Source organism: Syzygium oleosum, unplaced genomic scaffold (assembly GCF_021117445.2).
Source record: "Syzygium oleosum isolate NSW1041296 unplaced genomic scaffold, Sole_v2.1 Sole_v2.14, whole genome shotgun sequence".
NCBI classification, from domain to species: Eukaryota; Viridiplantae; Streptophyta; class Magnoliopsida; order Myrtales; family Myrtaceae; genus Syzygium; species Syzygium oleosum.
In genome coordinates, this window is record NW_026607498.1 from 10,294,294 (window position 1) to 10,308,941 (window position 14,648).

Consider the following 14,648-nt stretch of genomic DNA (forward strand, 5'->3'; position numbering starts at 1 on the left):
CGGAGCTTTTCTACGCGTCGGGCCGGATTTGGAGAAAATACGAGCTCGGCGGGGGCGGGCTCGCGACTGCACGCGTAGTTTCCGATTTGTTTTGTAGGACGGAGCGAGTCTGGGTACTGCTCTTTAGGTCCGAAGTTTGCCGCCCTGTATGATTGTCGGGCTTGCAAGTATCGGTCACAGCCTACTTCGAACCCATCTAAACTCGCCCCTCGATTGATCGAGATTAAAATAGAGTCCGAACAGCTTTGGAAAGTTGAACTCGAGCTTGAGTGAAACACTTTCGTTGCCTCATATTATGAAGCCAAGCAAACTAGTATCCACAGAGTTGTATCCCGCCACATTGTCGAGCCGCTCAAACGGTCTCATTCTCGCCTTTCAGTATGTATCTCGGGAACTCGAAAAAACCGCTCTCCCAATTTGGAAATCCTCGCGTGAATCATGAGATCGCAATCGGTCCTATCTATCACGTACACAACGGAAACAGTAGGTGTTAAGCAATCTGCACCTCATGTCTTCTCACAACATTAAGTTTTGCTTTCGTTTTTCTTGTTTTTTGGAGGCAAATGGTGATCTTTACTTACCCTACAAGATGATTATCCACTAGATTAATTATAATCAATGCACAAACCAGGTAAAGAACAATCTCCAAGATGCAACAAATCACAGAACCAATCTCCTGCGGATCTCACGAAGCACAGAGGATCGCATACAATCCACCAGAAGCTGAGAGCTAAGACCTGAACTTCTGAATCTATCGTTCTGTCTAAAACATCAAGTAAATCTCTTGATGAGTACTTTGCCGAGTGAGGTGGTATCTATCGAACACTACACGTTATGTTCAAACGAAGCGAAGTGGATGCTGCGTGCGTTTTGTTGACCGAAGCTGTCTTCTCTTCGCATCCCAATGCAGGAAATCAAGAGCGCACGTTGCGCGATGATCTCTGAAGACAGCTTGGTAGAAAAGTGGTGGGGGGGGGGAGTAACTATTCGTAACCCATCCTTGGCCTCTTGCATTAACTCCACTTCCCACACCTAGAAACGTGTACGCTTGTCACTTCCCACTTAGCCCCAATTACTGCTGTCTCAATCCTAGATTTGCGCAAGCTGTAGTCTCCCTGGCCTGTCTCCCTTTCGACTATGATTCTACCCATATGCGGATCTTAGATGGGACACCAAAATTTCCGGTGCGACCCGAATATTTTTCAAAGGCCGTCTCTGTACCTGCTAGAAAGATATAATATATGTGACATCTTTGAATTAACTCACTTAAGTATCGTTTACTTTGGTCCTTCCCGTCCCGAGCTTTACAATTTTGTCCTTTGGTATACAAGTGAATACCTTCCAGGGAGGTTATCTATCCTAAGAATGCTCCCACCTAAGCACTGTCATTACGTTAAAAGGCGCTTCCATGAGTTAATTCTAGTTTCACATTCGCACTCATCTCATAATCGCTCTCCGTCTGTTTGATGCACAGTTCGGTTCCCTTCTGCCCCATTCGCTATCTTAGAAGCTTGCCAGGAGCCGTTCCTTGTCCGAGCCTTCTAGCCCCGGCGACCACTCTCCGTCCTTGTCGGACCAGATCATTACAATAGAAGTTAACACCGCATGGAGACGGTGAATCCCGTGTGATTCGGCCTCCGGCAGATCATGTGAGCTGCCATGTGATTAGGCGGCCAGCATATGAGCAAAAGCTCAGACCAAAGGGAGGGTAAAAGAACACAAAAAAGCCGAAGCAGCCTCGAAAAGATTGTCCCTCTTCTCCATGGAAAAAATCATTCCTATATGTCATGATGGTGTCAATCTTTGCACGAGATTTTCCCGGTATGAAGGGAATCTTTTACCTTCGGAGTTGTTGTGCACAAATCGAACGAACGATAGTCAACACAAGCGGCATTCGTGGGCCACCCGCCAAGACCGAAATTAGGTCATCGCGATTCTTCCGGTAATGCCACACAGTTAAGTTGAGTGATTTCGGCGGAACGACTGTTTTTTCACTTACTCGTCGAAATGATGAAGTTGGAGAATATGTTACCGGCTTAGAAGACAGCTCGTTATTATATCTAATCACACAGCGATTGACGTGAGGACATGCTTTGTGATTCGAGAGCACCTAAAAAAATTCCCGTCGAGCGACTAAGTTGGCGGGTCGGATCCAATTGCATTAATTGAAATGGGAGTTAGAAAGGTGGAATGTGCCGACCAAAGCTTGAGTGGTCAAACTCAAGTGCGATGAAATTGTTGTTGTTTTTTTTTGGCTTTTTTCTTCTTTCTGATGTCATTTTAGGGGGGTGAAACTAAACTGATCAAAATGGGTCGTAAATCCATTTCTTAACCCATATTTGATAGGTTGAGTTGTTATATGAGTTAACTATATTCAGTAAATATGGGTCGGCATTGGGTATAGGTCGCTAGAATTGTATAACATGGAAATGGATTGGAACGAGTTAAATGGATTAATTTGAGGCGAACCATTTTCGACACGACCTGACCCACCCATTTGACGAGTCTATGTGCAACCAGGACCCACCTGTTTGACGGGCCTATGTGAAATCGGGAGATATATTGCGGGTGTGATCTTGGCATGTGGGAAGGTCTACTCTGCCTCCCGTGAGGGCCCCCTTAGATTTGAGCATTTGGGTCTCTCCATGTGCTGTTGTGGTTGTTCTCGCCGACCATCGTGGGCTTCGAAACCTCGAATCGGGTTGGATTCACTTCATCGTTCCTGTTTTTTGACAGAAACAGGTAGTTTTGTAGCTTGTATGCCTTGGATTTCCCCACTAAATGAAGCACCATTCCATCAAATAATCCCATGTTGAGATCGGATTACCGTCGTCGAAACCCTTTTCCGCGTATCTTCGCACTTCCATGTATAACTTCTCAAACTCCCCGATGATAAAAACAGCACTCTCCGTACGGGGCCGGTCCAATCATGCCTCCGGAGCGATCGCCGAGCGGCTAAAATCGAAGATAACAACCCGGGGGGGGCACGAGGAATCATCGCGTCCCGTTGACTTCTCGCGAAAAAAAAAAAAAAACCAATTCATGACAGGATGTTTCCTTAAGCACGTCCTTCCTCGTATGACATGGGAACAAGAAAAAATCATCCGACTCGATCACGTTGCTCGCTAAAGAGCCGCTCTAATCAAAACCAAACAGACAGTTGGCTCGGCCGCCAGCAGCTGCACCATCTAAACTTCAATTACATCTACAAAGAATAGTGCGCAAAAAAAAAAAAAAAATCTATTATCCTAGAAAAGAGAAAAGAAAAAGTGGGTAATTTCGAAAGCTTCATGCCTAATGATTTAGAAGCGAAAGGGATTGTCTATGCGTGGGGGACGTGGTCCGATCGACACCAGACATTGTCTTTCTCAATGGGAACCGGAGATGCCCCCACCAAGATCTCCTGCACCTTTTTTTCTTTTCTCTCTTTTCCTCTTTCTCGAGCTCTCGATATTTTAATATGAAATACGGAAACGTCGTTGTCGGAAATTCGATTCCGCGATTAAAATCTTGGTGGGTTGTTGATTGGAGAAGGCGGGGTCAGTTGTTGCTGTTGTTGTTGTTGCTGTTGCTGTTACTGTTCTTGTTGTTGTTCGATTGCTGTTCTTTGCTTTGGGCCGCGCCCTTTTCTTGTTTCCATCGTCTTGTAGCTGGCACAGACTTGATGGACCAACCGCTAGCTAGCAGATAAATAAATATTTAATGGGTCAAAAATTTAATATCTGGGAAGGAGAAAAATTTAATAATCATGAGATTGGGAGTGAAAGTGACCAAGAAAAAGGAGTTTCTGATTTTTTTTATTAATTTTTTTGGTTAATTTTTGGCATTTCGTGCTTGTTTTTCAAGAATAGGGCCTTAGTTCGTGTCATTTAAATTGCACATCACAGTAAAAAGATGATTAAATGATGACATTATACATTAGGCCATCTCCTCATTTGATCGAACGAAACGATTGCATTGAACGTTTAGAAATACTTCAAAAATCACATTGAACAAATTAACTGTTTGAGGTTATCATTGCACATTAAATGGAAGTTTGGAGCTTATCGGTGTTGTTTCCCTATAGGTAATGAATTCTTGCGTATTGTTAGGAGATGTTCATTTGTTGTCGAGTATGACACATCGACACAAAAAATTGCTATGATGAAGTATGTGACGTGGTTCACAAGAAGAAAAAAAGAGTTATCAACATCACTTAGGTATTTGATTTGACGTTGAAAAGAAGTAGAATTATGGTAGAAATAAACTTTAGTAGATGCAATAAGAAAGGATTTCCAAATCATGAACACCATGCAAGAACTTGGACACGTCAGTGCCAAAAGAAACCGATGGATTCTCACTTCTCAGTGCATGCAGACGTCATTTTTATCATATTCCGACGTCATTTCCCCCCCGGACATATATTAAGTAGCACGTACGAAAATTTAATGACGGACATAATTGCAAGAATTTAAAAAAAAAATAGTCTGCTGTGCAGGTCTACTGGACAGAATGCTGCACTGTGAGTGGTCCAGCTCATCATCAACGCCTCCTCACCTTCCGCAATGAAGACAACGTGAACGTAAAGCATAAGAATTCTTCAAGAAGCGCACGAGGAAAAATAAAAAAAATAGAGGAGTCGGCAGAAGCTCGATAGATGAAACAAACACGTGCATGGAGGGTTGAGTTCGGGAGTTAAATCGAGCCGAGCCGAGCCAAGTCAGTGCAATTCAGTGCTCGAGTCTGATCGATTTGAGTAACGAAGACTCTATAATCAATCGAGCTTGATTGAATAAGTTTATAGTATGCTTGAACTCGAATCCGTCGGTCAGTAAATTTTATTCCGGACTTGAATAAAATTCAAATCGCGAGCTTGCGCTCGAACTTGAAATATGAAAATAAAATATAGTTAAAATATATTTTATTATTTTTTTCTTTTTCATCTTATGTGCGTGTATGATTGAGTAAGTGAAATATAACCACCTAATAATGCATACGAGACATTCGAGTCGAAGTATTTTTAACCTCAAGCTCGACTCTATTAATTACTCGAGTCGAAAAGAATCTTATCTAACTCGAGTCCATATTGTATCAATAGCTACAACTTTTGACCAGCTTACACTCCTATTCACGACAAAACCCTGTGATCTCGGTAGTCGGATCATATGGGATCAATTCCCTAACCCCATCCCGATTCAGTTCGGTCCAAATAGACATGCCCATGTATGATTTGTCGATTCTAAACGACGTGTTAACGGTCATACTCCGTTCGCAAAATGTTTCCTTCGCCCGGGGCGAGAGCGCTCTCGATGGAATCCATCATACGGGATTTTCGGCCAACTTTAGAGTGGGGAAAAATGGCGGGTTAATTAGTTGGTAATCCGCGGCAATCCCCATTGGGGGAATATGCTTATGGAATGAGTAAGTTGTGGCCGGGGGGGGCTTAATAATAAGAAGAAAGAGGCCAAGTCGTGAAAGGCAAGGCAAGGCAAGCCAACGATCGCTTTACTTCGTATTCACTTCACAAATCCCAAAGCGATGATCCGCTCCACCCACCTGCTCGATCGTCCGCATCTACCAATCTTAGCAAACGATCTTCAAATCTCCCCGATCCCCACCACCACGGGTGCGTCACTTCTCTTCTTCGAACGTATCTAACGTCACACGAACATGATGATCGCTTCTTCTTCTCAACTCGATCATGAGCGATGATTTTGTGGCTGGCTGTTGAGCACGTGTTGCACTTTGCCACGGGGGAAAGCTACTGCCCCATGATCATCAGCTGTTAATTGACATCATTAGGGAATGCGTACTTGGGCAGGCTTCTAATCTTGTTTTCGCGACTTCTTGACTTCATTCCCGCGGCATCCTTGGATTAGCTTGCTTTGGGTGTTGTCCGCTTTGATCCGTCGCGAGTGGTTTTGTCCTTTGGACATATAGGCACGCACTTTCTCAAGAAATCGCCCGTCCTAGTAATGTTCTAACTTGAGCACGCTGAACTTTAGAGTTCCAGAGCAAAACTTACCATTACGTCAAAAGACACATTCGTGAGTTAATTTTAGTTTTTACATATATGTGTCCCAAACACGCTCTCCCCATATTCAGTGTGCAATTCGATTCATTCCTATCCCTTTCGTCATCCTAGAAACCTGTCATGACCTCTAACCCCAACAACCACTCCCATCCTCATTAAACCTGGTCGTTACAGTTCCTACTAACACATTTGGTTCTATGAACGCGACGGTTCGACATTTGTACATTCTTTGCGTGGCATGTATCGAATCAACATACGTAATTGCCAGAAGAGACCACAAAAGCATTAGTTTTCTCGCGAACCTTGTAAATATCTTCACAATCGAAAACTCGAAACTGCGTTGTGCAACTTTATCGAGCAGAAGGTACCGACTCGAGATCGCTCGTCGACACAAATCTTTTACTCTAGTAATGGGTCGGATCCTCTCGCGCACGACCGAATACTAAACTTAAAAACCCCTCGTCGTGCCATCTACACGCTCGCAGATCTTAACTATACCCCAAGCTCGTCTAGCATTTCCCGATCGCACGCGAATTTGTTATATTAAACCCAAGAGTTGATTGTCGATTGTCGATTGAGGAAAGTTAGTGATGTACCACGAACGAAGCAAATACCCTAAAGCGTCGCAATCACGTGCAGTCTCGCTTTGACCAGATATCTTCCTCTCCTCCCTTCTCCGTCCGACCCTCCCCAACTAAGATCTCACGACACCGCCGTGCCCCCGGGGCCCCACGCGCGCGGGGGGGGGGGGGGGGGGGGGGACGGCACGAGGATCGAGGGGGTGGAATTTTCCCCCGACACCCGACGGAAGATGGAGCAGGTGCGGAAATCACGTAAAAGCGGGTCGGAAAAAAAACACAATCGCGTCCCGAATTCAGAGCAGAACGTATAAGAAAGTCCACGATTCCGGATCGAAGAAGAAGATGAAAAAAAGGAGGGTGGAAAATGATAAAATGAAGTGAGATCTCCGAAGTTTTCATGACGGGGCGAATCGATGTAGGATAATAATTGTGAATGGTTTGTTTATTGCGACATGTAGTGATGGTGGGAGTCACGTTGGGGAGGAAAACATGCGGCGAGTGTCTCGAGGAGAGGGGGGGGGGGGGGGGGAGAGATGTGCGGCGCCGTACTGTTCATTCATGCATGCAAAGCTGTATTGCTGTCTGTCTCTCGTCGAGACCCGAACCCGAAGACCGCACGGACGGGTGTGAACGGGGGTTCTGGAAAGTGGGGGAAAATATACGGTCAAAAAAGGAGGAAAAGATCAGAGGGGGGGGAAAAAGGGGGAAAAACCCACGTCGAAAGGCGTTTTCTTTTTCAATTTCGAAGGTAAAAAAAAAAAAGGAGGAGGAAAAATCCGGGGAGGTGGGTGGACCGTGGGCCCCGCTGGCCGACGTCCTAGCTGTCGTCCCACGTGTCAGCTCTGCGGAGGCGAGAAGCTCGAGTTCGAATTTGAGGCAACTTTTAATCAAATCGACCGTTTTACCCCCCCAAAAAAAAAAAATCAAATCCACATGACTCGAATAGAAAGTATTTAGGACAAGTGTCATAAAACACCCCAAATTATGTCTAACGTGATAAAAAAATATCTCGAATTTTTTGGGTTTTCGCATCACGATGGACCAAATTTAAGTTTTCTGTGACATGTCAAAAAAGTTTGAGATTTTTTTGTTACGGTAGATATAGTTTGAGATTTCTCGTGATAATAATCCAAATATTTACTTGCCTAACTTAGCAAAATCCGTGTGCTCGAATTAGGGACATCGAGCTCCATCGAGACCCCCCCATCAAATGCCGAGTTGCGCGAAATTTGGGTCGAGTTAACTCCGAACTTTAATTTTCCGTGAGCTCCGACTCGACTCTATTTATTTTTTGTGCTTTTGGGACAATATGATTTCATACGGCTTCTCGAATAAAGTTCTTGTCTCAGGAATCACGCATTTTCGCCAACCGAGGTAATGGCCACGTCAAAGACACGGGGGGTGGTGGGGGTCCACCCCGTTGGCTTTTCACCTCCTCCTCCTCCTCACGTTATCAGATTCGGGCCGGGCGGCTGTGACATCCGTGATGACGTGGACCCACCGCCGCCTCGATTTGGCGGGAAGGTCGCCGGTTTCCCGCCGGTTCTCTTCCTCCTTCGAATTCGCGTTTCCCCCCCTCCTTTTTTTTTTTCGTTTTCCTTTCTTTCCGGGTGAAAAGAGAGATTTTATCTTTTTTATGTCCCGTGCGGAGCTTTCTTCTCCTTCTTCCTTTTTTTTTTTCTAAAGAAAAAAGGAAAAGAAAATCCTCATCGCACTTTGAACGTTGCATTTGCAAGATGCCTACACATGTTACGCCTCCTGTAAAGGAAATATCACCTCAATTTAAAGAAAAAGAAGCCGGGTCTTCTTTAGCTGCATGTAGGAACATCTAGCTTACTCCCCGTTCTGAATAATCGTTAAGATAGAACTCGGGAGTAAGCTTAGCGAGAGATCGATTTTGTCTAAATGGGTTTATGCACCTTGAGAAGGCGCCATGAACACGCGCTCGAGCCTTCGAGCTTCGATGATTGTGTTAGGGAGGAATGAATGAGAGAGAAAATGGCAGAGTAGATTCAGTAGAGGGAGACTAACCGGAAAAATTAACTTAATTTTATGTTCGGAACACAAATTTAAAAAGAGAAAAAATAAAAAGAAAAAACCAAGGGCTTCGCCGGGTCGACCCGGGGGGGAAGGGCGAAGGCGTCTTTTCAGCATCAACCATCGAACCCCGCGCTTTAACCGGCGCGCCGTTAAACACGACGCCTCGCCTCCTCGCGGCATCAGGACTTTCCCCCTCCCCCGCACCCGCAGCATTCAATTCTTCGTTCGTTAGTGCCACGCACGTCGCGGGAAAAACATTCATCACGACGTCCCGGCCACGTGGCGGCATCGTGGCGGCGGGGCCACGAGGATCCTGCGGCCGTGAAAATTCCGGCGGATCGCGAATTTTTCATTTTCTTGCTTTATGGAAAGCGAAGTCGGGGGGACGGGGGGGGGGCGGGGGAGTGGTTAATGCGACGGTGGCACGCTGACAGACAGACAAAGGGGGCTTGACTCCGAAGGAAACCCGGGAACGTGTTCCTCTGACGAGGGGCACGTGACGGGGCGAGACAAGATGGGCGGGCTGGGGGGACGCCTGTCGGGCCAACCCTGTCCCGACACGTGGCCGGGGGCGTGACGAGCGACCCCCCAAGATCGTGCCTCCGCGGCCACGCCAACGCTGCCCGCCCACAGTTGTGCCCGAGTGAGTCCAAAGCGAAGTAAAAGCGCGAGATACCACCACCAACCCTACGCTAACTGAGGACGAGGAGGAGGAGGACGGTGACGACCCGATCGAGTGGCGGCCGCGGTGGTGTTTCGGATGGCTTTTTTGGTTCGTTCATTCCACAGAGAAAAAACCCGATTCGCTCGAACTTCTCGAGGCGCGAGATTACAGTCGTTTCACAGCTCGATCAGTCCTCCCGAGGGAAGGGGGGCAGGGTCGGGGTTAGCTGGATGGTTTCAGGGTGGCGAAAATACCGATGAGTCCCGAATGGCTAGTATGGCGCGACCCCGGGCGCCTTGATTCCTTGTCATATGGCTTGGCCTTTGGACTTGTTCATTTAGCGAATTGAAGTTAGTGATGGCAGGTGGCAGCTCAAAGATTGGACTCTTCCGTTTGGATCGGAGCACTCTCCCCGATCCGGCGCTCGATATCTTTTGAAAGGGGGAGCGCGTGAAAAGACGACTTTGACCTCCCCGCCTAGGAGGACAAGCGGGGGAATAACTGTAAGGGGGGGAGCTGTGGGAGGGGCATATTCGGTGGAACCAAAGTTCGTTACGAGGGGGAAGGTACAGCGAGAGGTACAGAGGAACCGGCCCCGATAAAGTTTTAAATGGACAAGGGAAAGAGCCGCCCGACCCGAGCGGGCCTCTCGTCACGTGCCGAACGGTCGGCCGGATCGACCTAATTTATCTCTTCCTTTCGATCATGGACGGGACTATCTTTGCTAGTACAAACATACAATCCCAAGTTTAACTTCGATCACTCTCTTTTTTTTATTTATTATTATTAAATTTGCTTTTAAGAAGCACTCTGGATACAGCCCCGGAGCCGCAATGCCGACCCCATCCATCCGATCGAGGATTTTAACTCGACTTGCTGTCTGATTTTTTTTTCCCGGATTGCGCCTAATTTAAAACGGGATAATGACATAAACAGTTACTGAACGTTGGCCTCATTCGCAATGTGGCCCATAGGCTTCTGGTACATGCTCGATGTAACGCTTGAATTATATGAAAATGTTCCGTGTAATCCCTGAACTTGAATTAATAAAAGGACTACATTGAATAAATTAAAAGTTCAGGGATCACATTGCATATCGGGTTAAAGTTTAGGGACACATCGAACAAATTAAAAGCTCATGGACTACATTGCACATTGGGCAAAGTTCAGAAACTATTAAAGTCATTATCCAATTTCTAAATCGAGTTGGTTATTCAGAATTACTTTTTTAAATTTCTAGGGTTTTTTTCCCTATTTTCAAGTAGTGGGGGGGAGGGGGCCAAAAAGAAAAAGAAAAAAGAAAAAAGGGCGGGAGGTGGGTCGGGCCGGACAGTCCGTCCGGGGCACGCGCTACTCACGCCATGTGGCCCATCCCCCTCCTCTCTCTCTCTCTCTCCATTCCTTTTGCTAATTGCCATAAATAAATAAACAAACAAATAAAGCAAATAAATAAATAAATTTCTCATACTGCAAAATACCTTTAGTAAAAAAAATAAGATTTCCTCATTTAATTTAAAGAAAACTACCTGCATGTATATATATATATATAAGAGCGACCTCAAGCGCGAGAGTCCTCAGAGTTGAAAGACCAAAGGAAGGCTTCTCTAGAGAGAGAAAGACCTGCCCCCCCGCTAGCCCTGTAGAGAGAGAAAGCGCCGGTAGCAGTTGCAGAGGAGCTCCTCCTCTTCTCGGCGACGAGGGGCGGTGTTCCTTTGAACCGAAGCGATTCGATCGAAGGAGGAGGCCCGGCAAAAGGCTGACAATCCGGAGCACGACATTGTCGTCGCTGCCGTTCGTTCGCTGTTCACGCCCGCGGCCCGCAGCAGCAGCAGCAGCGTCGTTGCGAACCGCAGCGCCCTTCGGGTTCCTCGCCTCCGGGTCTTGTGGCTTTTGCTTGCTTTTGTCTGGGTGGTTTGGTTTCTTGGTGTTGTTTTGGGGAGAGTAGAAGAGAGGAGGAGGGGGGGAAGAAGATGCAGATGCAGAGAATGGAGAAGATGGAGTGGCATGCTTGCCAGGACGAGTACGAGAAGCTCGTGTTTCGCATGAACACCCCGAGGTTTGTTCCCGGATCCATGTCCTCAAGTCCTTTCAACTTGGTCCTCGTGAAGGCCGTCTTTGGTCCCAGAACCGCAGAGGAGCTCTCTGGGTCTCTGTTTTTCTTCCCCCCCCCCCCCTTGCTTGGGATTGGTCGATTTTTGTTCCCCAATTTTTCCATCCGATCTCTTGCTAAGTTCTGTAAGGGACTTGCTCCATTTCAAGAAAGAAATCATTTTTTGGTTGGAAAAAGATTTCTTCGCAAACCTTCCTTTGAAAGTTCAAAGACAGAGTCTGTCGTCTAGACTTTGAATTTTGGACCGGATGCCATTCGCGCTGACTTGGTTGTTTGTTACTGTTGTTGTCCTCTTAACAGGGTGGTGATTGATAATGGTGCTTGTCCCGCTGCCACTATTGTCAAGGTATGCTTCCACGAAACCCTTTTCCAGAAGTTTCAACAAAACCAGAAAGAAAGAAAGAAAGAAAGAAAGAAAAAAAATGAGATATCTTGCTGCTTGTTCAATGTTGTGCGGGTCTGACCAAGTCCTGGGCTCGTGTTTCTTCAGGTCGACAGTGCAAGAAAACATGGGATTCTCTTGGAGGCGGTCCAGATCCTCACTGATCTCAACCTTTCCATCAAGAAGGCTTACATTTCGTCCGATGGAAGATGGTCCATGGATGGTGAGTCACCAAAATCTTTTTTCCTTAATTTTTGCTCTTTTGGTTCTTTTCTTGGCGTTGTGTCTTTATCTTGGTATCTTTACATTTAGTAACTTTCCTTGATCGCATTTTGAGCAATTTCCCTGATTTTTCTTGCCTTGTATTTTTCTGGGTTCTACAGTTTTCCATGTGACCGATCAAAACGGAAAGAAATTAACGGATGAGAGCGTTATCAGCTACATGGAACAGGTAATTTACTATTCTGAAACCTCTTAAGAGTTCTCTCTAACTGTAACTGATATATGTGGAACTAGTTACATGTGTACTCTATTAGAATATGGGAGCAATTAATTCCGGGATAAGTGGATCAAGTGATTTATTAGTCATGAACATTGCATTGTTTGTATCTAAAAAGAGAGTGCCGGTTTTGGTTGTTGCAGTCTCTCGGAACCATTCACTATACGAGCACCAGTGACTACACTGGCCTAACGGCGCTAGAGCTGACCGGCACAGACCGGGTCGGCCTGCTCTCCGAGGTGTTTGCAGTGTTGGCCGATCTGCAATGCGATATCGTGGAGGCCAAGGTGTGGACTCACAACGGCAGGATCGCTTCCTTAATATATGTCAAGGACTGCAATTCCGGGTCCCCGATCGAGGACTCGCAGCAGATCGATAGAATCGAAGCACGGTTGAGGAATGTTCTCAAGGGAGATAACGATATTAGGAGCGCGAAGACGTCAGTTTCTCTGGCAGTGACACACACCGAGAGAAGACTGCACCAGATGATGTTTGCGGATCGCGATTATGAGAGGGAGCCGGTCCTACAGCTAAATGGCGACTCTCCAGTAGTGACAGTACAACATTGGGCCGAGAGGGGTTACTCGGTCGTGAACGTTGAGTGCAAGGACAGAACAAAGCTTCTGTTCGATGTGGTGTGCACGTTGACGGATATGGAGTACGTCGTCTTCCACGCGACCATCGATACTACTGGGAATAGAGCATCTCTGGTATATATCTTTGCTGATTTTGATCAAAACAAGTTAAACCTGTTTGCTAGTTGGTAAAGATATTGACTCGACTGTTTGTTGATGGTGTTTCAGGAATTCTGCATTAGGCACATGGATGGAACCCCGATTAATTCCGAGGCTGAGAGGCAACGTGTGATCTTATGTCTGCAAGCTGCTATCGAGAGAAGAGCATCTGAGGTATTTTACAGAAATCCCAACATTTCACTGATCAAGCGCCATTTATCTTGCAAATTTAGTACCATTCTTGTTTCTTTAGTTCTCTAATCTAATGAAATGTTCTCTATGTTCATAGGGTGTGAGGTTAGAACTATGCACGGCCGATAGACCGGGCCTTTTAGCAGAGGTCACAAGGACATTCCGCGAGAACGGCCTCAACGTGACGAGAGCCGAGATATCCACCACGTTGGGCACAGCTTTCAACGTGTTCTATGTGACGGATGCAGTGGGGAACCCGGCAGATTTGAAGATCATCGAGGCGGTGAGGCAGAGGATCGGGCTCAGCGAACTGCGAGTGAAGGAAGTGCCATTGATCTACCACAGAAGCCCAGAGAGTGAAGGAGAGGAAGCAGTTGGGGTTGCTGGGGCTGTGCTGTTGTCACTTGGAAGCCTAGTGAGGAGGAATCTGTACAATTTGGGGTTGATCAGATCATGTACTTGAAAAGGGCAAAAAGAAAATTTGAAAAGAGAGAGAAGGGAGTGAGGGAAAAAAGGGTATTTTGCAAATTGGTAGGGAGATTCGTCCACTGATGTGGCGGCATATTCTTTGCTTCAGATTGGGGGCTCTGTGTGCATAGCAGAAGAGGGCAGAACAGCAAAAAGTTGGGAATTTGGTGATGGTAGCTTGCTAGTTTAGTTAGGGGCGGGTTTGAGGGTTTGTTGGTTGGTCGGTTCATTTTGATGGGGACCCAGATTGGATTGGAGGATTGGGGGGTCCCCCCTATACAAGATTAAATTTTTAAATGCTTGATTTTTTATGGAGGTTTGAATTATAGCCAGAATGGAGCAGAACAAAAAAGAAAAAAGAAAGAGGACAGGTGAGGAAAGTTAAAACAGCAAATTGGTGGTGAGAGGGTGTTGTTGAAGGTTTAGTGATGATGGATGAGGGTCATGGATACTGCAGTTTGCGTTGGTGTCGGTGTTGGTGGCGGTGAGTGAGAGAGAGATGAGTTAGGTAGATGAAATCATTAGTTATTTCTACAAAGCAGCAGAGAGTATTGTACATAAAATGACTATTTTTTTTTCTAGTACTTGTTTCAATGGTTGACTTGAGTTCTCCACATTCTCTCTGTGTCTCCGAACTTGTGAACTTTGTCCTGTAGTTTTCGGATTTTATGAGGAACAACCCATGTAGACAACTGTGTTTGTTGGCTGCAATTACAAAACATGGTGCTGTCATGTGCGAGCCCCAAAGGGGGAAGAAGAGAATAGTAAATGGGCGGTTGAAAAATGATTAGTTTATATTAATGGTTGACCTAAACCATGATGAGCATTGCATTTGAGCTGCAATGTGTCCTCTGCGCACACTGTTTTGGGAGAATCTTTCTCTGCATTAACGACTCTTCCAGCGTTGCAACCAATGACAGCACGACGAGTAACTCCATGTTGTTCCACCCTTTCCGGTTGCTATC

At 46.1% G+C, this 14,648-nt stretch overlaps 1 protein-coding gene across 1 annotated transcript; it reads left to right on the plus strand.

Annotated features, from left to right (window-relative positions):
• Positions 1-10,877: 10,877 nt before the first annotated feature.
• On the plus strand, positions 10,878-14,497 carry LOC115686525 (ACT domain-containing protein ACR8-like). The gene is made up of 7 exons (XM_030611857.2): positions 10,878-11,354; positions 11,709-11,754; positions 11,899-12,013; positions 12,174-12,241; positions 12,433-12,999; positions 13,093-13,197; positions 13,313-14,497. The coding sequence occupies exons 1-7, from the start codon at positions 11,269-11,271 to the stop codon at positions 13,676-13,678; spliced, it is 1,353 nt and encodes a 450-aa protein (XP_030467717.2). The 5' UTR covers positions 10,878-11,268; the 3' UTR covers positions 13,679-14,497.
• Positions 14,498-14,648: the final 151 nt, after the last annotated feature.

Coding starts and splice junctions, on each gene's coding strand:
- LOC115686525 (XM_030611857.2), top strand. CDS start 11,269: ATGCAGATGCAGAGAATGGAGAAGATGGAGTGGCATGCTTGCCAGGAC. Junction 11,355..11,708: donor TTTCGCATGAACACCCCGAG/GTTTGTTCCCGG, acceptor TCCTCTTAACAG/GGTGGTGATTGATAATGGTG. Junction 11,755..11,898: donor CCGCTGCCACTATTGTCAAG/GTATGCTTCCAC, acceptor GTGTTTCTTCAG/GTCGACAGTGCAAGAAAACA.